This window comes from Equus caballus, chromosome 13, assembly GCF_041296265.1.
Source record: "Equus caballus isolate H_3958 breed thoroughbred chromosome 13, TB-T2T, whole genome shotgun sequence".
NCBI classification, from domain to species: Eukaryota; Metazoa; Chordata; class Mammalia; order Perissodactyla; family Equidae; genus Equus; species Equus caballus.
Window position 1 is genome coordinate 34,394,709 of NC_091696.1, and position 27,332 is coordinate 34,422,040.

General features: G+C 46.3%; 1 protein-coding gene and 1 long non-coding RNA gene across 5 annotated transcripts in view; one reads left to right on the forward strand and one right to left on the reverse strand.

The window, feature by feature from the left end:
- Window positions 1-11,353, forward strand: part of LOC138917155 (uncharacterized) — a 37,983-nt gene extending 26,630 nt beyond the window's left edge. Inside the window, exon 4 of one of the 3 annotated variants that reach the window (XR_011424711.1) lies at window positions 237-11,353. This is a non-coding gene — a long non-coding RNA (uncharacterized lncRNA). The remainder of the gene's footprint in view (window positions 1-236) is intronic. The other 2 variants (XR_011424712.1, XR_011424713.1) reach the window with 2 other exon arrangements.
- PRKCB (protein kinase C beta) overlaps window positions 4,467-27,332 on the reverse strand; it is a 304,436-nt gene continuing 281,570 nt past the window's right edge. Inside the window, exon 17 of one of the 2 annotated variants that reach the window (XM_023616107.2) lies at window positions 4,467-11,175. In XM_023616107.2, coding sequence (XP_023471875.1) covers window positions 11,017-11,175 — 159 coding nt within the window. In that variant the 3' untranslated portion in view covers window positions 4,467-11,016. The remainder of the gene's footprint in view (window positions 11,176-27,332) is intronic. The other variant, XM_023616108.2, reaches the window with a different exon arrangement.

Here is a 27,332-nt window from a genome sequence, read left to right on the forward strand (position 1 = left end):
CCTTTGGAGGATACCCTTTACACCCATGAAGTAGGCAGCTTCTGACATGGCTCCCAGTGGTCTCTGTCTTTCCTATTTATGCCCTGTGTAATCCCTTCTTGAGTGTGAGCTGGACCTAGTGACCTGCTTGTAATGAAGAGAATAGGGCAAAAATGATATAATGGCACTCCTGTGATGAATTTTCAAAAGAATGGAATTTACATCTTACTGGTATTCTCACTATATTGCCTTCTTAGCTTGAACACTTTAATGAAGCAAGCCAACATCCTGGAAAGGCCCACATGGCAAGGGACAAGGGCAGACTCCAGCCAAGAGCCAGAGAGGAACCGAGGCTCTCAGCAGAACAACTCACAAGGAACTGAATCCTGCCAACCACCATACAAGCAAGCTTAGAAGTGGACTTTTCCCTGGTTGAACCTTCAGATGAGACCACAGCCCCTGCCACACCTTGATCGCAGCTTCTAAGGGACCCTGAAGCAGAGGACCCAGCTAAACTGTGCCTGGATTCCCAGCCCATATAAATGTGAGCTAAAAAATTTGTATTATTTTAAGCTGCTAAGTTTTGGGGTACTTTGCTAACAGTGATAGATAAGTAATACAACCCACATGATATCTAGGAATTCTCCATGCAATTCAACCCACCTTAGGATTAGGATTCCACATTGGGATATGAAGTCAAATCGTCAGGTAGTAATCAACTTTTCATCTGCTAGGCTTTGTCCTCTATGCATTTATTTCCCTCTTGGACCTTGTGAGGGAGAGTGACTGGTTGAAAACAGAATTGAAAGTTCTTGCTTCTCTCGTCCAAATGCCATTGTAGTCTCACTCTGACATCTGGCCTAATTTGGACAGGCCATATGCCAGGGAGACTAGCATTTATGGGACAAAATCCACAGTGGAAAGAGTCTGGGTCAAACATTGAAAGGCCTCTAGAATTCAAACCTTTATTGTTTTGGGAAATTGGGATTCACTTTTGGGGTCAGCACTGCTTGTCCAGGAAGTGATGAGCAGCAGAATTCCATGTGGGTCAAAGCGGTTTCACATCAAAACCAGCAAATATACGGGACCCGTGATATTTGGCTTTCCGGCTTTTAGAGCCAGACATTGATAGGTGGTACTGGATCAGGCGTGCTGGATCACATATTCCAGATTTGGTTCCCATTTATCTTGCTTTGCGTTCCTTCCTGATTTCTCCAGTATTTCAGCTTGTGTGTGAGGTTAGAAAAAGAATCATGGCAGGAATAACATTTGAGGATTTTGGAATTGTGTCATCATTGGTTGTACCATCAGCTCTCAAGTGGGCTCTGCTTATCCGACTGACAAGCCTGAACTCTGGCACTGTCTTTGTATTTGGGATTGAAGAGACAAGCAAGAAGACTGACTTCTGGTGATTTATGCGGCCTAACCTTGGGGCAGCCGAGGACGCTCCTGCAATTTCTTTCCCATCTGTCTTATTTCTTTGATCCCCTCTAAGTTCATGAATGGCTCCACTGATAGATTATGTGGTAGATAAAAAATCGGCCACCCATTATGCCATTGCTGTGTCCACTCGCCTTTGCAGTGTGTTTCTACAGTGCCTCCCATGCAGAAGTGGAGTCTATTTCTCCACCCCTTGAATTTGGCTTATGGGAAAGCAGCAAACGTGACATAAGCAGAGGCCAGAAAAGTGCTTGTGCACAGGGGCTTCTCTTCGGCATCCTTAAAGCCACCATGTGTAGAGACCTGTGTTCTAGTGGGGACATAAGAGAGCACATGGAGCAAAACAAGCATCTCGACTGAGTTTCCTCTAGACCAGTTAGTGTGTCAAACACCATATATGTGAACGAGGCCACCCCAGACCATCTAGTCCCCAGGTGACCTTCCAGCTGACTGAAGATACACAGGCATTCCATCAGAGACAAGCCAGACCAGAAAAGACACCACCGTGAATTAAATAAACGGTTATTTTTAAAAGACACTAAGTTTTGAGGTAGTTTGTCACTCAGGATTAGATAATTGACTTAGACTTCTATCATGTGTATGTTTCCACCAACTCACCTTCTTGCTGGATCTTGAGTCCCCGAAGGCAAAGGACTATAACTCATCAGAAGGTCAAATTCAGGCCCTTGCTTTTGGTGGTGAGCTTGGTAATGAAACGATGGGGACCTCTATGAACCAAGAGCAATGACAAGCAAGTCACTTCTTTAATTGCTTCTCAGTGTTGGCCTGTCTCTTTATATCACTAGCCCTAAGTATCTTGGGCAGCCCCAAATCCCCATCTGCAGAGAATCCACCTTGGTGGTTTGCTTTCTAAGCACGTAGCCCTCTTGCTCCAAGAAGAACTTCCAATTTTTGTTCAGAGAGCTGCCCTCACCCATGCTCGGTTGCCATGGTTTGAGTGGCACTCTGCTCACAGCTCCAGAGGCGCAGCTCCTGATGTAGGTGGTTGGCAATCTCTAAGATGACACCTGGAGGCCTCCACTGCCCGGAATTCTCACCTTGTATAATCCCCTCACCTTAACCGTGGGCTGGACTTACTGACTTCCTTCTAAAGAAGAGACAACAGCAGTATGACAGGATGTCACTTCTGAGATTGGCTTACTTCTGAGACTAGATGTCGTCCGGATTAGGCATTCTCACTCAAATCATTTGCACCAGGGAAAACCAGCTGCCATGGCCAGAGGCGGCCCTATGGAGATGCCTTCCTGGCGAGGAACTGAGGCTGCCATGTGAGTAGGCTTAGAAGTGAATTCCATCTCCCCCCAAGATGAGCCTTCGTATGTGACAGCACCCTGGCCAAGAACTTGACTGCGACCTCACGGGAGGCATTAATCCAGCTAACAGACATTGAGAGGTAATGAAATTTTGTTGTTTCAAAGTTTTGGAGTAATTTGTTACACAGCAACAGATAACAAATGTAATTTGGGTCTGGCCAAAGCACCTCCCCTGCCTCTTCTCTCTGACACAGTGCTTGGTTCAGGAATGTACACGTGACCAGGCTGAGCCAATCACGGTAAACTGCAGGATTTTTATAGGAGCTCCCACTCTTTCTCCCTGGACGTGATCCCAGGAGGAGGAGAGGCTGGGACTTCCGTAGTCTTCTTGCCCCTAGGAGTGAAAAGTCCCGGACTATCTTGCTGGTCTCTATATCATCAGCACCCAGAACTATGCCTGGATCACAGCAGATGCTCAATATTTATGAAATGAAAGCTGGGTTTACAACCAGCAGAGGGAGAAAATACGACGGGCTGACATGGAATGGAGAACCAGAAGCAGCAATGGTAACCTCCTCCATAATATCATCTTAAACGGCACGTCATCGAACATGGATAGAAATCCATGTATTTTCACTTTCTAAATATGATGTTCTAAATGGAACACACAATTTCTTCTTTAAATTTAAGTTGGCTTTAGCCAATTTTAACTGGCAGAATTTCTAAAATTCTGCAAAGTCCACTAGGACCAATGCATTCACTGTATCCTCCTAATGCTCCATTTATTGGGGGTCTCCCAAGGAGGGAGGACATGAATAAACTCTGTAAAGTCATAACGTAATTGGTGTGACAGGTCTCTTTTCTGCTACCCACTGGGATTAGCAGCCACAAATGCATGTGCTGTAGATTGGCTTACTACAGCTTTCAAAAAGAAAACAGAAGCATGATTTCACTCAGAGAAGATATTGGGCAGACACCCAGTGATTCAGTAATGTGCCACTCTGATCTCAGAGAGCGTGGGGCTCCTTGTCATGCCAACAGCTTTTGGAAGCAATCTCCTTTATTTTCCCCTCCTCTTCTGGCCTCCCTGGACAAGTATGTCTGTGGAGAAAACAGCATGCACCTTTTTTTGCAGATGCTCAATTAGGAGAAAATAGTAAAAGGTAAGTAGTTTTACAAATAGTGACATCCTCATAGACCATGAAAAAATGTTCTCTCTTTACTGACACCAACCTCCTTGTTGACTTTTGTCATGCCTGGAAAGAAATTTTTGTTCTGTACTTTGTGCTTGAGGATTTAATATACATGAACCACACTGACTGGGTGACTGAGCAGAAACCATAATTATGGGAACAGGAGGATATTGAGGTCATTAAGCTTGTGACTTGCAAATGGCAGAGGTTTCAACCTCAAATGGCTACACCAGCCAGGTAAATGGATGGAGAGTGTAGGACAATAGGGCACGGTGGAGACTGTGGTGAAATGAGAGCACACACCACTTTTAAAGGAGATACCTATTTCTCAGTTCTGTCAAATTATTTCCACATGTGTACATAGGCCCAGTGCTGTCAGTCTTCTGATGCTTTCCAAGTGAATCTGAAAGCCCAGAAATTTATATAAAATCTCCTATTTTTTAATGTTGACAATGATATCAATTAAGTAAAATGTTGTGCATGTGAGACAAATCATCTACCAGCTGTATCAGCCCATGGCTCTCCAGTCTGTAACCTTTGTACCAGAGTCTATTTAGAAGCAGACATGTTAACAAGAGAGTTCGCATATATTAACTCAGTTTAATCATATCAATTCTTAAACAAAAAATTTCCTCCAAGAGACAATAGTTCACAGTAACTGCAAAGCTTACTCACAATTTTTAAAAATACCGGTCATGCTTAGCATTCAAAGATGATATTTTAGAATAACTGTAAAAACTTTTACCAGGAACATCAGCTTCTGACTTTAAAAATTACAAATACTGAAGCATTTTGGTATCAGACACAGTAGTTTTGACATCGTCTGTTCATTTGATGAGTTTCTGGAAGTTTGGAAAATTGTACCTCTATAATTGGGATAAAGCGCTTATTCTAAACTAAACATTTTCCAATGTAGAAAACAAACTAGCAAGCTACACATACAAAGAAAAGCCCTCTAGGACAAGCTCTCCACCTGTTGAATGCCAGCATATGCACCATGAATCCTGGAAGACTAGAATTGATACATACATTTGACCTGAAGTCTTACACTCCAGGCTCGGCAATGGAACCTGCATTCACCTACACATTAATGACAAACTCTGGGTTAGTATAGGAGAAGCCAGCAAATTCGTTTTGGTCCAAGTTCATGATGAAGAGCTTATCCGTAGGCGTGAGTTCCACAGGCTGTCTGGTGAACTCTTTGTCGAAGTTGGAGGTGTCTCGCCTGTCTCTCTGCCAAACGGAAAGCAAACACATTAACACAGCAGCGGCAGAAGAAAACAGAACCAAGACATGCCAGGTACCGGGAAGCTGACGACATCTCATGGGCAGAGTCAGAAAGAGCCCTGTGCTCACAGTTTTTAGCAGCTGCATTGTGCATACCACTCCCTGGCCTTCGTTTCACATTGTATATTGGCTTCAGGAGAGAAAACTTGGTGGAAATTTTCTAAGAAAGGAAATGAGACATGAAATTTCTTTAAGGATTGCCCTTAAGTGTTGTGTGCGTGCTCTGTTTTCTTTGTCTTTGAGATGAACTGAGTTGGCAACTACTTCTTACCATGGATAAGGTCACAGAATTCATCAGGGGGTAGAGCGTCCTGGAGAAAACCATCCAGTAGCGACCTCTGTGCCCAGGAGGCTCTTTTCTTTAACAAGGGGAACAGCTGCACAGCCTTTCCCAGCCTCCAAGAAGGCTGAGTGGGGTGTGAGGAAAGGAGATCGCTGCCAATGAAAGGAGCTGACCACTGTCTGCCTACATTCTTTGGTGCAATCTAGACTTTGAAAGGATGCTCAGAAATCCACCCACAGACTAGAATTTGGGTCTTCATCAGCCAGACGTTCTCTCCAAGGATGTTTATAGCATGCATCTAGTCAAACTAGATAACTGTAACAAACAAAACCCAAAAGCTTAAAGTAAGGTCTGTAAGGACAGCCTTAAAAGAAACAAAAATGCTATTCTCCTAGTTACCCTGGTATTTCTTTCAGGGGGGCAGATGGGCATTGATCCCAGTTTACTAACTACAGTTTGGGGCAAGTTTTACCAGGGAATGTCAGAGTGCGCTCTGATAAAAACATCTCACAGACGAATGATGCTCTCCCCTCTCCAGGGTCTGTGTCAGCCTATCGTCTCTTCCCATCCTCACCACCCACCTCGGGGCAGGCAGAGCTGGAGTCCTCATCTCCCATGGTTTGGTACAGGAGGAAACTGAGGCACGGGAAGGTGAAGTGACTTGCCCAGGATTGCACAGTGGGTTAGTGATTTTTATCTGACCACATCGCTCCTAATTATGCCTCATCTCAGTCCCTCTGATTCGAGGGAGACAGCCCAGTGGCTGGTTTATTACAGGAAAACCAAGGATAATGCCTGGGTTTCACTGTTACTGAGCAGGCTGCCTGGCGTTAGCCAGAGTTGTAGCAGACAGTCAAGAGGGGAGGGTCAGTGAGGACTGACTGACTTGCTAGTCTGGCCAATCGCCATCCATGCTTTAGTCTTGGCCCCCAGTGGGCACTGACTGCTAAGGATTTCTCATTGCTGGGCTCATTCTCCTTTGCAAGACACCTCTCACAAGAATTCCTTTTTTTGGGCTGCTCCCTTGAGATAGGTAACATGTGCCTATGGAGTTCTCCACTCACTTGTGCAGTGTACGTGTTGGGGTGCAGGAGTAAGGGGGACATCAGGAACACATTTCAGTACGTGTAGCCACAGCAGAGAGGCTGAAGGTGCTGACGGAGCTGTTCTCTGGATGATGGGCCGTCTCCTGCCACATGCCACCTCTTCTGCTGTGTCTCCTGCCTGTTGTGAGCCTGTCCTGTGCTGTCCCAGGCACTGAATGCATCACTTCCTGTGTTCAGAGAAAAACTCAATTGCCAGCTCTTCCTTTAACATTGTCTGTGCATCCCTTTCCTGACTCCAGAAATCATACTTTAGCATCCTTTCAATTGTCTTCATGGCACCTGCTGCCATCAGCAATTGTCTTGTTTATTTATTGCCTCTCTCCAGGAGGACAGAGTCCTTGTCTGTTTCTTCACTATCGTATTTCCAGTGCCAACAATAATGCATGACACACAGCAGGCTGTCCACAATTATTTGTTGAATGCATGAATCAATGAATGAAGACCTGAGGAAGGATGAGACTCTTCCCCTTTCTCAACTTATAGTTGTCCCCGAGTCAGAGACTTCACTCTATAGCAAAACAATTGTTCCCATTGATCTTAAGGGTCTCTCACATGGGCCACTGCCCATTTTGAGTCACAGTATAGACTGAACTGTGTTAATCCCTTTCGAGGTCTGACAGCTCCAGGGCTGTGTGTGGGTCGTGGGTATATCTTGGGCTAGAAGGCAAGAAGCTGCCTCTTTTCGGGTCTCCCCTGGTAATATGAACCTATGTGGCCTTCCCTGCCTGTGGGCATCCAGCAGGGCTCCTTTCCCACTACCCACAACTTTGAAAGCCCTTCCCATTTGTGGTGCTGGTGATGTCTCATGCGTCAAACAGCCACATGGTCCAAAGAGGACTTGCCATGATGGACTTTGCCCTATTGGCAGGTCCCCATAGGAAATATCCCTGAATTTTACCCTAGAAGTTGGGAGAGAATGTTGGGACAATTCCTTTCTGGGTTGATAGCATTTGAAGCCACATGAGAATAGTCTCACTAATCCAATGAGGGTTATTAATTCCACTGGCCTCCTATTAATTCCCCAAGAAGGTCATTGTGACCACGGCACTATCTTTTCTTAGAAGAGGAGCAGGTTAGTGAGAAGTCTAAGGAATGAAAAGAGGATTCCTGGATCCTGGTAGACAATTAACCATGGCTAACATGGATGTGTTTAGGTTTCTTTGGATTTTCTCATTAAATTTTCTTTTTTTTAAATTCTGCCCTTATTTAGGTTCTTTCAGAAAATCTCAATCTGTCTCATCTAGAAGAACCAAGTGGCGTGAGGCCAGGGACAGTGTGCTGGAAGGACAGCAGTGTCTCCCTGACCCGGAAAGGGTAATGCCTGCAGGAATAAAGAGGTGAGAGCCAGGACTCGGAAGCGAGCTGTAAAACTGGCTCCCTTTCTCCACATGAGCACCTGTCTCTGCTCAGATCTTGGTGATCCTGTGGTCTGTTCGAGCACAGAGACCGTGCCTTTGGCCTTCTAGAGGGAAACCCACCCCAGCTTCCATCCTGCCTCTCTCTTTCCTCACCCATCATGCTATAGGATTGTCCCAGAACTCTGAGTCAAGAGGGCGCTGCTGCAGCTTCTCCTTCAGCCTCAAACTGTGGTCTCCAGAGAGAAGAAAGAGCCCCGAAGATTTTAATGAGTTTCTCTTTCTCGTAAGAAGCCTCCCTGACTAACGCAGAGACTAGTTATCTCTAGATCCTATCATGCTTTTAGTCACTTGTTTGATGACTGCCCTCTGGACGGCATCTGGATGGCTCCTCACTGTGCTCCTGGCACCCAGCACAGAGCCTGGCACACAGCTGGTGCTCAATAAATGCTGGTTGGATGAATTAATGGAGGGTGGAATACATGGATGATGGCAAAAATAAATTAAAAATCTTCCTTCCAGGATAAATTTGCGAACTATTGCCCAGAGATTATATATGTTAAAAGCTGTATCTTGGTCTCATCTTTACTTGAAATGTTGATAGAAAAGGAAACTGCAGGAATTCTGACTAACGATCTCTTACTTCCACAGAAGGCTTTCCTGACCAACCTCAGTAGGACATGTTAGGGGAACAGAGACTTTGGCCTGAGCATCTATGTATGCAAACTGTTAAACTTCTGAAAAATAATGGCAGCAATTCAGAAAACTTAGAGTGCAGTATATATAGACAGTTTAGTCTATCTATCTGTGTCTATCTATCTTACATTGTTCTCAAAAGTTGTCATAAATCATTTGTCAACGTCCCAGCATTTCTCCATGTTTTTATCTTCCTGAGAGTATATCCAAGGAAAAGCCTGGTGACCCAACGGCCAGATGAAGGGCCTCAGATAACCTGCCTGTTGATGGGCATGGCTCAGAGATGCTGGTTATAGAGCAGGAGGAGTCCCGCCCTGAGAATCAGGACACTCAGGTTTGCATCCCAGCTGGCTGACCTTGGGCAAGTCACTTCCTCTCTCCAGACGCCAGTTTCCCCAACAATAAAATGAGAGGGCTGTGCCTCGATTTCCCTCCTTCTCTAGCCTCCTAAGCTTGTCAGCTAGGACTGAAGTTTGCTTCACCTGAGGTCTAGATTGCCACCACCATGGCAGTAGCAGAGATGGCCCCAAAGCCTGCAGCAAGGAGAAGCAAGAGGGCAGAAAGGAATGAAGGGCAGGACCCTGGCCTAAGCAGAAATCCAAATCATGGTTTTCTTAAGATGAGAAGTCTTACTTCAAGGACATTTGTCAAGTTTTTCAAGTTCCCTTGATGGTCTCTTAGAAGCCCTGGCGCTTCTGGAAATCACTCGACTTGTGATAAGAATTCTCTTTAGGGCTGCCTGCAAATAGCAGGAGGCAGCAGGCAAGGATGGGGAGCCATTTGCTGTCCTCATCCACTCAGAAAGAAATGGGATTTCTGCCACCCAGGGGGTTTCCTTGGGCTTCTGGGGGCTCATAAAGCTGCTTGCTGGAAAGAATGTTTCGTCCGAGCTGGGAGGAGTGGTGATTTTAATAAGAAAAACAGGAGCGTGCCCCAGCCACGCTCCAAGCTGACCCCTAAACGTGACTGGTGGGGCTGTGGGCTTTGAGCTCTGACATCCTTGGAGGCCCCCCAGCTAGCTCACCCCATCCTATTACAGGCCACCAGGAGTCCCTGAACGGTCCCCAGTCCCAGCCTCTCTGAACTGGCTGAACACTGGGGCCAAGATTAAGCTCTGGGTTTAGCTCCTTTCTCTCCTGAAGCCTCGAGAGGCCCCACTTTGTAGTTTGGGTCCACATTTTTCAAAGAGAGTTGTTTTCCTTGAAATAGCATTTCTTCTTCTTCTTTTTTTTATTATTGTATGCTGACGCTAGAAGAAAAATGGCACATAACAGATATCCAGATACAAATGAACATTTTCACAAACATCTTGCAAAACAACATCAAAGTGAAGAATACAACTGTCTATGTGTCAAGAAATGGTGTCTTTCTCAGAGCACTTAATTAGCTTTCCAAAGCCAGCAACGAACCTAGACAAATCCCATCCACACAGGCCTGGGTCTGCTGGCGCCAGAGCTGTCCTCTTGGCAAATCAAAGCAGGTCATCATGGTTAATAACATTTGGACACATATTTCAAAGCGTGTGTAACAAAGTGAGGAATTTTTTTGCACTTGAACAACAACAGAAATAAAACCCCAAAGCAAATAAAGTTTGAAATGTAATGTAAAACCGTGGCCCGTTGGGACCATGTAGAGTGACCATGCCTTCTCAGGGAGTGGTGCCAAATGCCCTTTTCAAGTAGTTTGGGGGTGAAGGTCACTGGGGACATATAGCATCAGAAATTACAGTCCTGAGGCAGCACCCAAGCTGGTTGTCTTTTGACCTCTGAGGTGCTTTTAGATCGAAACTGCCTAAAAGCACACTCTGAGAATTTTCAAAGGGCTTAGATAATCTTCTTAACTTTGAGTTAAAAAAAATAACAAATAAAATTTTATTTTTAGCACGTTCTTTTCAAAGCTCATGGTGTTTCCAAACCAGGCAGAATGGAGGAATTCCCTCTAAGTCAAAGAAACCATAAACTTGGGTACAAGCCAAGCTCCAGGTCCAGAAGTGGAAGAATAGGCTAGCATCCGATTATCCACTCATTTGGTAAGAAAAATCTGGACTGGATGGTTGGAGTTGGAGAAGGTATGAAAACAGTAGTGCAGAATAAAAGGGGAAGAAAGCAGGCATTTTCTGTCCCCACTGGATCTACTTGGCTGACATGCTGGAAAAAATAAATTGTAAGAGGACTATGATAACGTGTTAATTATGCAGCAGCATTTCCATACGCCATCTGCATAATCCCATCTCACAGAGATGCTCCAAACTACCTGAGGACATTTGGGTTCTGAAACACGGTCACTCTAGTCTCATCAGCAAATAAAGACATGGATGCAACTTTGCAATGAAAAAAACAATGTCACCACAATAGCCGTTGAGCTTGAATGACAGAAATGAAGGACGGAGATCTACACATCTACTTAGCTCTTGACTTCAGGTTTTAAAAATTCAGAGTTAACAAAGGAAAATCCTTCGAATTCTGATTGGTCAATATTCCTGATGACTTCCTGGTCAGGAGGTGTTAGGACTGGTGGATGGCGGGTGAAAAATCTGTCGAAGTTTTCAGCATTTCGCCCACACTATGAGAGGGGAAGAAAAGAACTTGTGGTGGGTGGAAAAAAAAAAACAAAACCAAAATCAAAACAACAGAACCAAACAAAATCGGGTGTGGTTTTCTTCGATCCCTTCCCTTTCACTACCTCAGAGAGATTGTTTCAATGATCTGAAATGAGAGCAACATAAAATGCAAAATTCTTATGACCTTGGGCTCCCGACCTTCAGTTCCTGTAGCTCGTGAGCTGCCCCTGGTGTCCTTCTGGGCAGTCAGGAGCTGTATGGTAAAGGCATGAGATGGTGGGGCTGGTGACACATGGCATGTCCCCCCACCCCCTACCCCCAGGAGTCAGCCAAGTTCATCTGTTGAAAGAGATGGGATTAAGGTACCTGAGATGTTTCATGTGGCACATGATGCAAAGTAATGACCTGCTTATACATCACCTGTGAGGTCCCAATACTTAGCAGCAGGTCCCTCAAAGTGCTGTCCTCTGGCTCTCAATCAGGAACAAATGACGTTTTCCAGCTCATCAGATACAGGAGTTTACAAACTCCAGTCAATGGAGAAAGATCCCAAGACCTGGGTTTGGTGGTTGTAATGCATGGGCCACCACAAGGGCCTGGTTAGCTGGCTAAGTCATTGACCCTTACTTACAAGGTGCCAGGAGGTAAACTCAGCCATTCTCTCCAAGCGGGAATGAAGGGTGTGGGATGAAATACAAACCAGTGTTCGATGGGGCAACTGGGTCCTAGGGAGAAAATCATTGCCATTTCTCACCATCCTGCGGTCCGTCTACCGTATATGAAAAGGCCCTAGTCTGAGGCAGAGTGGTAACACGTGTGTGTTTGCACATGCATACCTGTGTGTGCTCATGCATGAGTGCACACACATGCACACGCTCATTTCCACCTAATGAGAAGAGACGAGTCACTAAATCTGTTCTTTGTTCTTCACCAGCAAAATTCATTTTCACAAAAGTTCTAAGTGTTTCAAACATGGTGTCTACAGGAGGTAACTACAATGTAATAACATAGTAGTAGCAGTAATAATAATTATGACAACTAATATTTATTATGTGTTTGCTATATGCCAGGCACCCTGGAATGCTCTTTATGTGCGTTATCTTATTTAATCCTCCCAATGACCCTATGAAGTGAGTATTATTATCATCCCTATTGTACAGATGGGGAAACTGAGGGCAGGGAGATTATGTAATTTGTTCAAGACCACACAGCTAACAAATAGCAGAGCTGCACTGTGAGCCAGGTCCGTCTGAGGTCAGAGCCCTAACTCCTGGCTCTATTTTCCAAGAACAGTTGACAGGCTGGGGACTGACTGGATAATGGAGTGTGGCAGGGATGGGCGGGGAGGGAGGAGAAGCCAAAGATGGGATGATGAGGTCTCTGGTTTGAATGACAGAGAATGTAGTTATATCAATCACTGAGACGAAGAAAGTGGGAGAAATGGGAAAGATGACTATTTCTGTTTCAGACATGATGACCTTGCGGGACCTGTGAGATTCTAGGGGGTGACCTGAGGCAGCTCGAAGTACCAGTTCTGCAGTTTGGGAGAGAGAACTTGAAAAAAAATTTAAAGGACAGAATATGAAGGGTGGAAAAGAGATAATAATACTAGTCATAAAGATCATTGAGCACTTCCCAGGCAACTGACACTTGCCAAGTGTTTCCCATATGTTACCTTTTAATTCACGTAACCACCCCGTGAAGTAGGTGTTTGATTCCCGTCTCCCAATGAGAAAACTCCCCCTAAAACTTTGAGCGGTAAGAGCAGAACCAGGAGAGAGCAATGGCAGATAAGCTGGGGACTGAGGGGGATCCAAAGAGAAGGGCATCGTTATAGCAGAAATACCTCCAAGAGGTCAAGCAGGAAAGTCACTGACAGTGGACGATTGCACTTGGCATTGGGAGGAGTCTGATGAGAAAAGGTAGGGCTGCCATTGAACTTTAGTGGCTGGAAGAGGGAAGGTCATTTGAGAAAGTGAAAGAGCACCAGCTCCTCTTCCACACCCTGCAATGAAAGGAAGCAGAGGTATAGGACGTGTGTGCCGGGACCTAACTCTCAGAGGGCAGCCTCCTGCTCAGGTCCTATTTGGGCAGAAGGAAGCCCACGCGGCCGTAGCCTGGAGACGTGGGTTCGAATCTGGGCATCGCTGCCCACCAGATGCGCAGCTCTGGGCAAGTCCCTTAAAGTCTCAGTTTCCTCTTTTGTGACCTGGGGACGATTCTCATTCCTCTCACATGGGGTTGTGATGAAGATAACACGAGATAATGCGTGTGCCAGGTACAGTGCCTGGCTCAACACGTCCAAGCTGTAGGCATTATTTGGCTCTTGTTTTCCACTACGAACCCCTCCAGGGAGCATCTGCTCCCCACGGTGGGGTGCTTTCATGACGTTTAAGTTTTAAACACTGAGGAAAGAGCCTTGCATTTTTAAAAGATCCATGTCAGACTTAGAGAAATATGCTTGTTATTCTAAGCTAAATTGTTTCAGCTGTTCTGATATCTTGGCTTCTGTTCTGCTGGCCAGTGGGGAAAACGCCCTGAAAGGATGGTACCTTAGGGTCAACACAGTGTGGTCAGGACTACTGCCCAGATTCTTTCATTGTTTATTCATTTTCTCATTCAATGAATATTTATTGAGTATCTACTATGTGCTACTAGTAAATTACCCTGTGCCAGCAGAAAATTATACAAAATTGGGGCTGGCCCCGTGGCCAAGTGGTTAAGTTTGCACGCTCCACTTTGGCAGCCCAGGGTTTTGCTGGTTCGGATCCCAGGTCTGGACATGGCACTGCTCATTAGGCCATGCTGAGGCGGTGTCCCAAGATCTGCTGATGGATCCGATGTGGGGTAGGAGAGGAAGAAAGGACCCATCAGTGACCCCAAGATTTTTTTGGCTTGAGCAAACTGGTTGGGTGGAGGATGCGAGGGGTAGAGCATATTTAGGGGGAAACAGAGCACTTAGTTTCATTTATGGTAAGTTCGAGAGGCCAGTGAACATGTCAAGGATCGAATGGGAGTCCCCTCACAGCGGTGTGGGCACTAAGGGCAGCAGGAGCTAGACTGATGGCAGAGGCACTCGGGAGGGTAGAAGATGACGCAGAGGAGAGAGATGGTGGATAGGGCCATGGAAGAGAGGGTGGAGCAGAGGGGATGGAGATGGAAAATACAAAGAGGCGCCTGTGGTGGGGATGGTTGGAGTGAGATGGCACGTTATAAGGCAGACCTGCAGGCGTTTCTCTTTGGCCTGGGTGCGTTGGGACCCTAACCAGCCATCATAGGAAGGATGTTAGCATAGAGTCTTCAGGGGCCGTTTTTCTCTAAAAGCCATCAATTTCCCATCCACGCCAGAAGGCTGCTGCTTTGCCGAGGCCTCCCCAGAGGCTGTGACGGGAGACAGAGGAACGAACAGCTTCTAGCAGCTCTGCAGCCTCCTCTCCCAACACTCCCCCACTGCCTCGAGAACAATGAAATTTTTAAGTGAGATAGCAGAGAGACGCAAGAACAGGGGTTAACCAAGGGGGCGCGATACAGCGGGAGCGTGATTTCCCTGCTAATAAGCAGCTTATGGGGCTGGCAGATCACAGCCTCCCTAAGCGTTTCCGTGTTTTTCAAATGGAGCTGTCACTGCCCATTAGCTTCAGGAGCGCTCCCTAAATGGAGACGTCAGCCCTTGGGAGGCACAGCCCGCATCAGCTCTGCGCCTGCGGCGTCCTTGGAGAATGGGCAGCTGGGCGGCTGGCATTTAATTACAAACGCAGCGTGGACCACACCTGCTTCTCTGGCTGCCTTGGGTGGATACTTCAGCCTCATTCAGCTACTAAAAGAAAACCCAACCCCCTTGTCATCCGGATACACCACTGGGGCTCCTGGAACAGGGATGGGGGCCAAAAGCAACTGGGTTACTTACATCAGATGGCACCTCTTCCAGGGCTGGAGAGGGGAGTAAGGACTGTGACTTGTTCAATCGTGCCCTGAATCTAAGAACCTAGACAGTTTGAAAAGCTTATCTGTGAGCTGTTACATGTGAGCTCTTTTTTTTCTTCTTTTTCTCTTCTCTCTGACGTCTGTTTCACTGTGTTAACAGCTCCGAGTCTAGCTGTGGAATGTGGAGTTGGCTCAGACACAGCAGCCACAGGGATCTTTCAAAGACGCCAACCTGGATATGTCACTTCCTTGCTCTAATCAGCAATGGCTCCCCATTGCTCAAAGCCCACACTGCTTAGCATGGCTTACGGGGCCATTTAGGACTTGGCCCTGGTGACCTGGTCAATAGGCCCCCTTGCTGTCCATTCCCTTAGCCCAACTCCTCCCACCCCCAACACACCCTCCAGCTGTACTGAACTACTTCCAGTTCCTAGAACACTCACGCATTCCTTCACGTCCAAGGCAATGCACAGCCCACCTCTTCCCCCAGCAACGCTGGCCTCCTGCCCTTTCCCCCTCCCCTGGGAACCTCCCATGCATCTTCTTCTCCAGACAGATGTCACTTCCTCCAGGAGGCTTTTCCTGGACCCCTCCTCTATACTCCTGGGTTTACAGGACACTCATCAAAGAATTGTTAGAGGGTTTAAAAAACATTGAAATCAACTATCAACCAATAGGGAAAACAGTTAAATAAATAATGATACATCTATTTGAAGTATTACCATGCAAAACAGTTCTAAAAATTAAAAGAAGCTATAGAAGAATATTAAATGACAGAGTTATATACAATTACTAACAGTGTGTACAATATGTTTCCATTCTACAAATTATATACATAAATATACATGCAGTATCTGTATGTATATTATATATATGCCTATAGAGATTGAGAGAGTTACGGATTGTTTAATTTTCTCCTTTATCCTCTATGCTTGATTGTCTTTTCCAAAACTTAAATAACAATCAGATATATTTTTTTGTAATAAGAAAAGAAGCTATTTTAAGTGAGGGAGCTATTTCTGCGGGAGAAAGGGAGAAAATAGAAATAAAGAGAATGGGAGGATTTCGCCAGATTGTTGAGGTCCGCCTATTGCTGTGGAACCTGCTTCATCTTAGTGAAGAACTCTAAGCTCTCCCAGGTGGCTTCCCTAGTGTACAGCTTCAGTGTGTATTTTGGTGCGCAGGGATGGTGAGGAAGCCTAATATTTAGGTCCTGGGCATTTTCTGCCCAGCAGTGTGCTGGGTCCGGGAAATGCAATGACACACAGAGGGTCCCTGTCCTTGTCGTCATGGAACTTACAGTCTAGCAGAGGAGACAGTTGCATACACAGGCCACTGCATGGTCCCATGTGACAGAGGCGAGGAACCCAAGAAGGGCCAGGGAGACTCTCTGGACGAGGTGACATCTAAGCTGAGTGGGACCAGAAGGAAGGGCATTGCTTCCATGAAGGAGGGTAGGAAAGAGCCCAGGAAAGAGATGGAGGTGAAAAGTGGGCAGGGACAGGCTGAGATGCTGGAGAAGAGGATGAAGACCCATGTGATGCTGTTCACTGCTCAACCGGGTTTGATAAGGTGAGGCTAATGGCACAGTGCAGCTCCCTGCCGCGCCTCCATCAGACTCCAGGACATCCTCAGGAACTGAAACTAGAAGGTTGCAATGAAAAGGGACCCAAGCCATATAGCCTGGGTACAAAGACGAAGGAGTATCTTTTTAAAAAAAATGTGCAAATTCAATGAAATTCAGGGTCCTTTTTATGCCTTACAGTTCTCCGCAGCAGGAGAAGGCAGGAGGGCCCCACTCAGTGAGAAGAAGCCGCTAAGCACGGAGCTGCACACACATTTGATCATTTGTAGAAGTCGTCTGCGGACCAGGGTTTTTCTCCCAAGCACAGTCAAACAATATTCAGCATGCTCTGGCCTTGGGCAAAGAGAAGAAAGATTAAAGCCCCCTTTTCTGCGAATAATGAAGGTCCCTTATAATTGGGGACATTTGCTCTCTTGTGGCTATTTAGGAGGAAGTTGGCGAGAGAGGGGTCTTGTGCTCAATGGCAAGTTTCTTTTTTTTTTTAAATTTTCATTTAAAAATAAAATGCAATGTTTTGTTTCCCTCCAGATCTCAGTGTAAATGCCACCTCTTCAGAGAAGCTGTTCCAGATCACCTCCAAATAAAGTAGGTCCCCCATTCCCCCTTCCCTTATTCCCCACTAGAGCATCCTGTTCGCTTCCTTCATAGGAAATCAAATACCTGAATAGCCCAACCTACAATCACATGTTTATTTCTTTGCTCATCCGTTTCTTGTCTGTACTTCCATCTGGACTGTGAGCTCCATGAGAGCTGAAGCCACCTCTGTTTGGCTCATCAGTGCATTTCTAGGACCCAAGACAGGCTTCGGCACACAGTAGGCACTCGATACTGTCAGACGGGTGAATAAGGATATATATTAAGTGCCTTTGATTAGCCAGACACTGTGCAAGGGCTTTACAAGCAGTATCTCATCTGATCTCCCAACAGTTCTACGAAGTCTTTGCTGTACCATGAGGAATGGGGTTAGACAGCTTAAGTATCTAAGATCTGATCCCAGATCCGACAACTGATCCAGACTCTTCTGTCGTCTTCCACATTTATTGCCAAAACAAACAAGTTCTTCAAATGCACCAAGAAAAATTAACAACAAAACCCTTTGTAATTCCACCACCCGAATATCTTTATTATGTTAGCATTTTAACATGATAAATGTTAAAATGTGTCCTGTGTCCTAGATGGCTGGATGAATAGAAGGATGGATGTTCTTTACTCTTTAAACAGATGTAGAATTATTACTTTATTCCTCAGCCTGCTTTTACAACACTAGATGAAATACGCTCCAAACATTTTCCCACGTCAACAAAGCATCATATTTCTTGTCTATTCTTCACCGTTCACCCTAAACCCACATTGCTGGCTTCAAATAAACTAGCCCTCAAATAATAATAATCTCTTTAATTTGCCTATGTTTTTACAGTTTGATTCTCACGCATCTGTGAGATAGGCAGGAAAAGGATTAGCTTCACCTAACAGATAACTGGAAAAGTAAACAATTTGGTCAAAGTCAAACAGGATAAAGGAGGAGAACCAAGATTCAGAGTTGGGTCTGTTCCATTCCGAAGACCACAGGCTTCCTATTACATCTATCTCACCGACTTATAATTTGTATCCGAGTTTGTGGCGTGGACTTAAAGTTGACCTGGGTACCAATCCCAGCACCATCAATCCCCAGCTATCCAACCTTTAAGCAAGTTAGCTAAATTTCCTAACCCAAGTTTTCTGTTACAGCAAATAGACGTGCCTTGCAGTGTGCACAGGGGATGACTAGATCGAATGCACGTGAAATATTTGACATGATAGCTGCCATTGAGTGCTGCCTGACCCAGTCCTGTCCAGTGAGCTACACTGATGGGGGTGTCTGTGCTCTGGCTACAGAGGGGTCCTGCAGGCCTGCCACAGCCCCTTATCCTAGGTACTTAAAACACAAAACAAAATCTTTCGCACTAAGGCTGGTGGGATATGTGAGGGAGCTGCAAGGTGAAGCCAGGCCCTGGGGCTCCCAGTGAGAGGAAGTGAGGAAAAGATGTGTGCCCAGGGGCAAAAGGGACACATTTCCACTCCCACCCAAGCCTTTGGAAAGACATTTCAAGCAGATTCACATACCACCTCTGAGGTGTTTTTCATACCCTACTTGGGGGGCGTTCTGTGGTTGTTTCTAAGAAACTGCTTGTGTAAATAAGCAACAAATTAGCTTTCTTTTTCCCTTTCTGGGTCACGGACATGTCTCAAACCTCCAAGTTCTACTGTCATTGTAAGTCTTTACGGAATCAGCTTTTCCACCAGGGATGGCTGCAGAGGTAGGAGGCAAATGAGCGAGCTGGGTGCCATAAAGATGAGGGAGAAGAGGGGTTCAAAGGAGAGAGACTCAGCATTTATCCTGCAGATGCACTCACACACATAAGAAAGTAGGACGCTACCGAAAGAATGAAGTAGATTTCGACGTGCAGATAAAAAACAATCTCCAAGATGGATGGGGCGGGCCCAGTGGTGTAGTGGTTAAGTTTGCATGCTCCGCTTCGGAGGCCTGGGGTTCACAAGTTTGGATCCCGGGTAGGGAGGGATCTATGCACGACTCACCAAGCCATGCTGCAGCAGTATCCCACATACAAGACAGAAGAAGACTGGCACAGAAGTTAGCTCAGGGACAATCTTCCTCACCAAAAAACACAAAACAAAACAACAAGAAAAAACAATGTCCAAGATAGAAGGGAGTAAAACAGGGCATGGAAATTGAGCACGGGGGCTAACATCCTTGCGTATGAGGTACAGTACTTCTGTCTTCAACACAGCCTCTCTAGAAGGTCACATAAGACCCTGGTCACAGTGGGTGGCTCTGGGAAAGAGAACCAAGGAGCCAAGTTAGGAGTCTATTGGGGACTGGAGGGTGCCTTAATTTCACTGTATAGCTTTTGATGCTACTTGAATATTTTACTTTTTTCAGATTTTTTTCTTTTTCTTTTTCTTTTTTTTAAGGAGGGAAGATCAAAGTATCAAATAATGTGAGGTCAAGAAAGAAAAGTCTTCAAAGGAGGCCATTTTGAGGTCATTGATGACTCAGTGAGAGAAATTTCAATAGAATGCTGGGGCAGAAGCCAGAGCGCACCAAACTGAGGAAAGAATGGATTGTAGTGGAGTGGAGATAACGAGAACTGGCAACTCTTTCAAGAGTCTGTTTGTCTGAGAAAATAAGGCAGAAGCCCTAGAAGTAGGAAGGAGGGATCCCAGGTTTGAAGTGAAGGGGCTTTTAAGATGAGAAAGACTTAGCATGTTCCTGTGTTGAGGAGGATGAGCCAGAGTGGACATCCGCTGGCTTGCCTACTCAGTAGGCATTTCCTTTTTTTCTAGCAATGATGCTCTATTTTTCTTGGCAGACCCACTCCTCCCCACCTCTCAAGATGGCTGGTTTAGATAGGCATAGATCCAGTCCCTTGGCTGGTGACCCAGGCCTGGCCAATCAGCCATCCCACCTGCCTGGCATAGTGACTACTCCAGAGATGGGTCTAGGACCCAACATCTTGCAATAAGATTGAATTTCAGGCTGCTGAGAATTTTAGGAAAAGGAAATTCTTTTTTGGCAGAAGTTGCTAAGATATTGGGATGTTAGTCTAGAATAGCAATGCACCCAGGAAAGCCTGAGAAGGAAGAATGAAGTCAGTGCAGAGGAAAGCAACCTCCAGGGATCCAGAGGAATCCAATGGATTCCTCTTCATGTTACTTGAGAGCCTGGATCCAGCCACAACTGAATACTTAAAAAAAATTCTGTTGTTGTTTAAAGGTCAGCTTGCGTCAGGTTCCTATTTGCAGTCATCGGAGCCGTGGTTAACATAGAGAGAAGCTGTAGGCACAGACTGGACAGAGGAGATTTGTGAAGGAGATGGGAGCATGGAAGTGCAGAGCAGGAGGGAGGGTAAGTCTTACAAGGGGAGGACACCTGTTTGCTGACAATAGAGGGAAGGAGATAAGGAGGTCAAGACGACTGTGCGGGTGCAGGGAGGGTGCAGGAAGTTGAGGGCCACACCCTCAGGGGCACCCATGGGCCTCAATTTCCCCCATGACTCAGGGGATAGGGCTATCAGCCGAGACCAAGGGGACTGGAACTTTAGCAGGAGGATTGGCAGAAAAGAGAGGGTTTGGGGATTTGCCTAGGGGACTCAGAGGGATTGACCGGAAAGGCTGAGGGCCCTGCTGAGACTCGAGCTTGATTTGTGGAGGCTCAGAGGGTCAAGCTACTGGCCCATCTTTACTCAGCTGCTGAATAGCAAAGCTGGTGTTTGAATCCTGGGTCCATTTGACTCTCAATCCATTTTCTTTCTGCTTGACCCGGTCTCCCTGGACCCACCTGCTCATCTCCTCAAGTTCTCCTCCCCTTTGGTCAATTCTGGGGCATTGTGATAAGAATTACAACCTGGGCAGGGCTGATGGCAGAATCCGAGAAGCTGGACTTCACGGACATTCACTCGACAGAGCCCATCCCCCAGGAAAGTATTTAAACTCAGGACTGGACCAAGAGCAGTTTAAATCCCACATATGTGCAGCTGAGTTTGGAAGAAGAGAGAAGAAACTCTGCAGCGGCCAAGAGTACAGGCTTTGGAAATAGGACTTTAAATTAAATTGGCACTCGGACTTACTGGCTGTGTGACCATGGGCAAGATAGTTAACCTCTCTAGGCCTGTTTCCTTAAGTGTACAGGGGAAGTAATAACAGCATGTATTTCACAGGGTTGTTGGGAGGATGAAATGAAATTAGTACAATAGATAGAGTGCTCTGCTCTCTAGCAAAATTGAATAATTTAATAGAACTGACCCATTTTATTGTTGTTGTTACAAAGCGTTCATAATAAAGTCCTGCATCCATTAAGTGGAGTGTCAGTTTTCTCGCCCTGGTTCTGTTATATTCCCGGCGTAAATCACTGAGGCAAATTTCTGGGCCTCTGCTTGCTCATCTATATGATGGAGTTGAATTCTACTGCAAAGGTATCTTTCAATTCTTGACTTCTGTTATATTTCAGTGGTCATTGCCAGACGTAACCTAACAGTCTCATGCTCTCTCCCAGCATGTGACTTTCCTGTCTCCCATTTCAACTCAAACTGTTGGCTTCTCCGCCAGGGGACAGCTCAAAGTCACACACCTGGTAAGTGATTTAGGAACTTCCCTTGACCTAGGAATGTGCCAATTCGAACCATCCGAAAGGAGCTTGTTTGATCTGCAGTTTAAATAGCTTCTCTGTGGATCGGTGGACAGACGGAAAGAGAGAGAAAGAGACAGACTCCAGGCTATGCGTCCTAAACGACTCTTGGCTATTTGTTAGTCAGTGTACAAATGTAGCTAATATTTTGATTACAATCTCTGCAAACTCCACTCTCTGCATAACCGAAAGAACAAAACAAACCAAGTAGGGAAACGTCTACTCCTTAATGAGCCCGTTGTGAGTGCCTCGGTTCAGATGCTGCCATGCCCTGCTTCCAGGCGTTATTCAACGTCTGCTGCTTTTGTCAGCCTCAAAATCAAAGCCTTAAGGAACAAGTGAGATTTGCATCTTTCAAAATCCTGCCAGTGAACTGTAAAAGGTGTGAATATGCTACTTGTTTGTTGCAATATTTTAAAATAAATTGAAGATCATTTGAATTGTAAGAATACTTAGTCTCTTTCTATTATGTAACAGACACCATTAGATGGTGTTATCATGGCTTCTCCCAGGAGCGCAATCACAAACCTTAAAAGGGGCTCCACGGGCTTCGAATAATCTTTCTAAGAATATTGGGCAGTATGGAGCCCAGGGGTCAAGTCCTGGCTCTGCCAACTGCCAGCCGCTGGACCATGAGCAAACGTCCTCACCTTTCCCAGCTCTATGCCCTTATCTGCACTATGGTGACAATGACACCTACCTCATAGAGTTGTGAGAATTAAATGAGGTAATGCCTGAGAGGCGGTTAAAACAGAGCCTGGCACAGACGAGAACTCAATATTTTTTCCAATATATTCGAATAGTATAGGGTTTAAGAGAATTATGCTAAATCCCAATTTTCAGAAAGGTATTGTTCTCTCGAGCATTTGGTACTTTGGGGGAGCTGGGCTCTATTCTTAAATAAATCATATTAAGTAAAAGTTAGATCCCTTTCTTAAGCTTCGAATTCGGAGCTTTAATAGCAAACATACAAAGGTCACGCTTTGTGGCTTCGATTCAGAAATGTCAGCACATCAAACACACATTCAGACACACACACAGAGACACTTACTCTACGGTGTAAAGGGCAATTGAGTTTGGAGGAGAATGTCACATGAACAGAACTGCAGGTCATTAAAGCAGCACTTAAGCTTCTGACCTCAGCTACATAAACAATGTTTTCAGATGACAGAACTACCGAGAAAGCCAGTCCTGCGAGCACGGTTTAGTTTCCGAAGCAGTTCAGCACGGAGGCTCCCCGAGGATGCGGGCAACGGTGTGTGGTTAGATAACCTAGGCAGTATTTCGGAAACGAGATTAAATGAAAAGCTGGAAGAAAGCAGAATGGAGACAAGGGCCCTGCTCTTTTGCACTCTTTTAGACTGCAAGATGCCAAAGCTTTCCTGATATGCAGATGCCTCAAAATTCTACGGGGCTGCATGTCAAGTGAAGATGAGAATAGGTAACCAGAGCAGAGATGACTGGAATCGGTCCATTGCACAGGTGGGGCTGGCGTTTGTCTGGCCAGTGAACTGGCCATCGCATTGATCACATTTTAGAACAGCCGAGCCAATTTCATAGTGGGCAGGTCGCTGAACACACACCCTAGCGTGTGTTGAGTCAAGACTCCATGGACTGTAAGGAAGCAGGGGATCCTTGTCATCTGGTCACTTTTCTCTCACCCTTTGATGTGCTGCATCTACGCTGCCAGCTGGGTGAGTTGATGCAAGGGCTGCCTCCTCAGGGCAGCTGGAGCCTTGAGCTCAAGGTTTGTGTCCCTACTTCGTTTTCACAGCGAGCCCTGCATTATGGACACTCCTGGACTTCCCTGAGGCAATTTTATAATAACATAGGAATGCCATCAAAATCTCTATCAGCCAGTTCAACTTAAACATACTACGCCAGTATATCTTGTACTGTGACATGATACCACCACATATCACAAATTCTTCAATAAAACATGCTCGCTTATGGTGTGCCCTCAATGCACCCTCAGGTACAGCACAGCCAAATCTGGAGCCGATCACCCAGACCAAGGGAACTTCCGGCTACAGCCCTGGGCACGTGGAACCTCCCACAGTGCCATATAATTTACGCTGACAGGAGGAAAGACAACCCATGGCACCACCACGCCCTGCTCTGGGCCCTGCAAGCCAGCACTCTGAACTCTGGAAGCTTTCACGACAACCCATTCCTTTGGTTCACCCTGCTCTTCACCGGGACCAGTGCTTGGCCAGCACACGTTACACTCCAGGGGCAACTCTGCGGGCCGTCTGCAGGGATTCTCCTTCATCCAGCCTTCGTGTCCCAGGGGGTAATCCCTGAGCGCCTGCAAGGCACCAGGAACCGGGCAGGGGCTGGGGACGCCAAGGTGAACACAACCCAGCGGCTCTGAAGCAGCTCCATCCTGTGCAAGTGCCCACCACCTCCCTCCTGGATTACTGCAGAGGCCTCGGAGCCAGTCCCCTCATCTCACTCTTGGATCTACAGCAGTCAGAGTGATCCTTTTAAAACCCAAAGTCAGAACAAGCTATTTCTCTCCTCATAGCCCTCCAATGGCTGTGCATCTTAGCTGGAGTAAAAGCCAAAGATCCTACAGTGGCCTGCACCATCTGCCCCTCCCGTGACCTCTCCGATCTCACCTCCTTTTACTGTCTCCCTTGCCCACTCAGCTCAGCCACCTGGACTCTTTGTTCTTCCTTGAATGTGCCAGGCAAGCTCCTGCCTCAGGGCCTTTGCACCTGTTACTACCACCTGAGCCACCCTCCCCCCAGACAGACACATGGCTCACTCACTCTCTCACCTTCTTCCCACCTTTGCTGAAATGTCACTTTCTCAGTGAGGCTTTCCAACCACTCTATTTAAAACTGACCTCTCCCTGACCTGGCTCTTTCAATCCCCATCCCTCCATAATGCTTATCGACTTCAAACATATTCACACTGATTTCTATGTTTACTATTTGCCCACTCCCTCTAGAATATAAGTTCCACGAAGGCAGAGATTTTTATTATTTTTCTTGCTGTGTCCCCAACACCTAGAACGGTACCTAATCTCAATAAACACCTACTGAATGGATGGCCCATGGCATCTGGCAACGGCCGCACCAGAGGACACAATTTGGAATACACTACTTCTCACCCCACTGCTCCACCAGGCACTGAGCCACACACTCTGCCCTTCAGCACACAAACTAGCACCTCCCACCCACCATACACTGACCCACAACAGCCTGCTGTGTGCCCTGAACCACATTCACCAGCATGTTCTGTACCAAAGCTTATATACCCCTTCAGTACAGCCCTCACCATCCTACATGGCACACCGACTACAAGAGGATCTGCCATTCAACTCACCAGCCTGCGGCACCCCGCAGAACCAAGACCGAGCCTCAGCTATGCGAAGTGTAGCCCGTGGTCCAGCAGCATCCTCCCACCAGGGAGCATGTCAGAAATGCAGAATCTCTGGCTCTACCCCGGACCGGCTGAGTCAGAATCCACATTTTACTCAGATGCCCAAGTGACTCGTGTGTGCACATTACGGTTTCAGAAGCTCTGCTAGGCTATGTCACGGCCCCCGTGGCATCAGACAGGGCAATGGCAGACTGCAGGAGTCACAGCCCTCTCCAGCCAAAGTCCACCGATGCCTGCGTTACAGCTTCAGATTCTTCACCAGCACTCCACCAGCACACACCGCACAACCGCACGATGCCCTGACAGATACAATTCAGCACCCAAATTATAGCCCTTTATAAATAGGGTAGTAACTTACACAACAACCAATTTATCTGAGACACCCTGCCGTACATGAGAAAAACACGCCGTGCTCTAATATATATCCCTCCAGAATTCCTTGTTTCTCAGCGCAGTGCATCGCAGCACCCTATTTTATAGCCATTCATTTATTCAGTAAAAATTATTAAGCACCTGTTATAGGCTAAACCCTATGCTGAGCACTGGGATTTGACACTGAAAAAGACAGACACAGTCTTTCACTAGTCAAAAAGACCGACATTAGATTGAACAAGTAATTACGACAACGTGTGATGAGTTTGTGCAGAGGACACTAGCAAGGATCCCTAACCAGGAAACAAGAGCCTCCCTGAGGGGTGACGTTCTACCGATTTGATGAGGTGGAAGGAGCAGGCACCAGGAGGGGCGAGGGTGGAGGGAGCATGGGAAGGGTTTTGGGCATCCCAGGTGGAGGGCTCTGCACGGACCAAGCCGGGAAGAAACGAGAAGGCAGGGCATGTTTGAGGAACTGAAAGAAGCTCAGAAATGCTGGCTCTTGTCAGGAGCTGAAGCTGGGGAGGGGGCAGAGGCTGGAACCTGGAAGACCCCAAAAGTCATATCTGTGAAGGAACATAGACATTATCTATCCTGGGGGAAGCGGGGGGCGGGGGGTGCTTCAAGCAAGAGAGCGACACAATCAGATACACTTGAAAAAAAATTACTCTTGTACCCTGAAACCATACACCAAAGCTAGTGTATTTCCGTAGCTTTGAACGACACTCTGAGAACAGCTCTTTGCCATAATGAAAGATGGCACTGAGAACAACTTAAAAATCCATTTAAAATGATTTTAATGAACCTCCAATAACAGCACCCTTCAGTGCTGTGGGAGTACCATCCTCTGTTGCTGCCCCGTGTTTTTTCTCTCCTGCACTCTACTTAACAGCACACATGAATCAGGAGCACGGTGACAGACACAGACATGCCTTTTATATCCCGCAAGCACACGGCACTCTGCACACACTCGCCTCGGGCCTCTGGGAAGGTGTGGGGGAGAGGAAATGTGAAATCCTTGGGTTGGGGGGCTCTAAAGCCAGCATTCGCTCTGTGAAAGGCACAGGCACAGGGTGAATCGAACGAGTGGGTGGTGTGTCCGTTATTATTATTATTTCTAATTCAGTCGAAGAAGATCAAGGGCAGCACCTCTTGCCCTGGAGCCGGAGGCAGGACTTCTTGAAGTATATAGGGCAGCCCAGTCATTGTACTCTAAAAGTCATTGTCAAACCCACGTGAGGGGATTCGAGCATTGGCTGGTTGGAAACCACGTCAAATGCAGAACACTTGAAGGATCCTGTTGATCATCACTAATTTTTGTGATCTTATATTCTCCATAAGAACAGCTACTTTTCCCTGAGCACCTTCTGAGCCAGGCACTGGCTAGACCTTTCATATTCATTAACGCTTAGCAAGAATATTCAAAATATTTCATCAATTAGAATGGACTCTGGTTATAAATAACCAGTACTAACGGGAACTGGCTAAATGTCAACCTGTCTTTGAGTAATGACTACCCCGGAGGTTACAAACTGACAGTCCACGGCCACATAGGGCTCATGGGTGTGTTTTGTTGGGCCTGAACTGTGTTTAATTTTTAAAACTTTGCTGCTGGTCTATCAAAAAAGAGTGAGAGTTCATATAAAAATCCTGATGAGGACGGAGCAATGGAGAGCCTGCATCCCGGCAGGGCCAACCTGGCA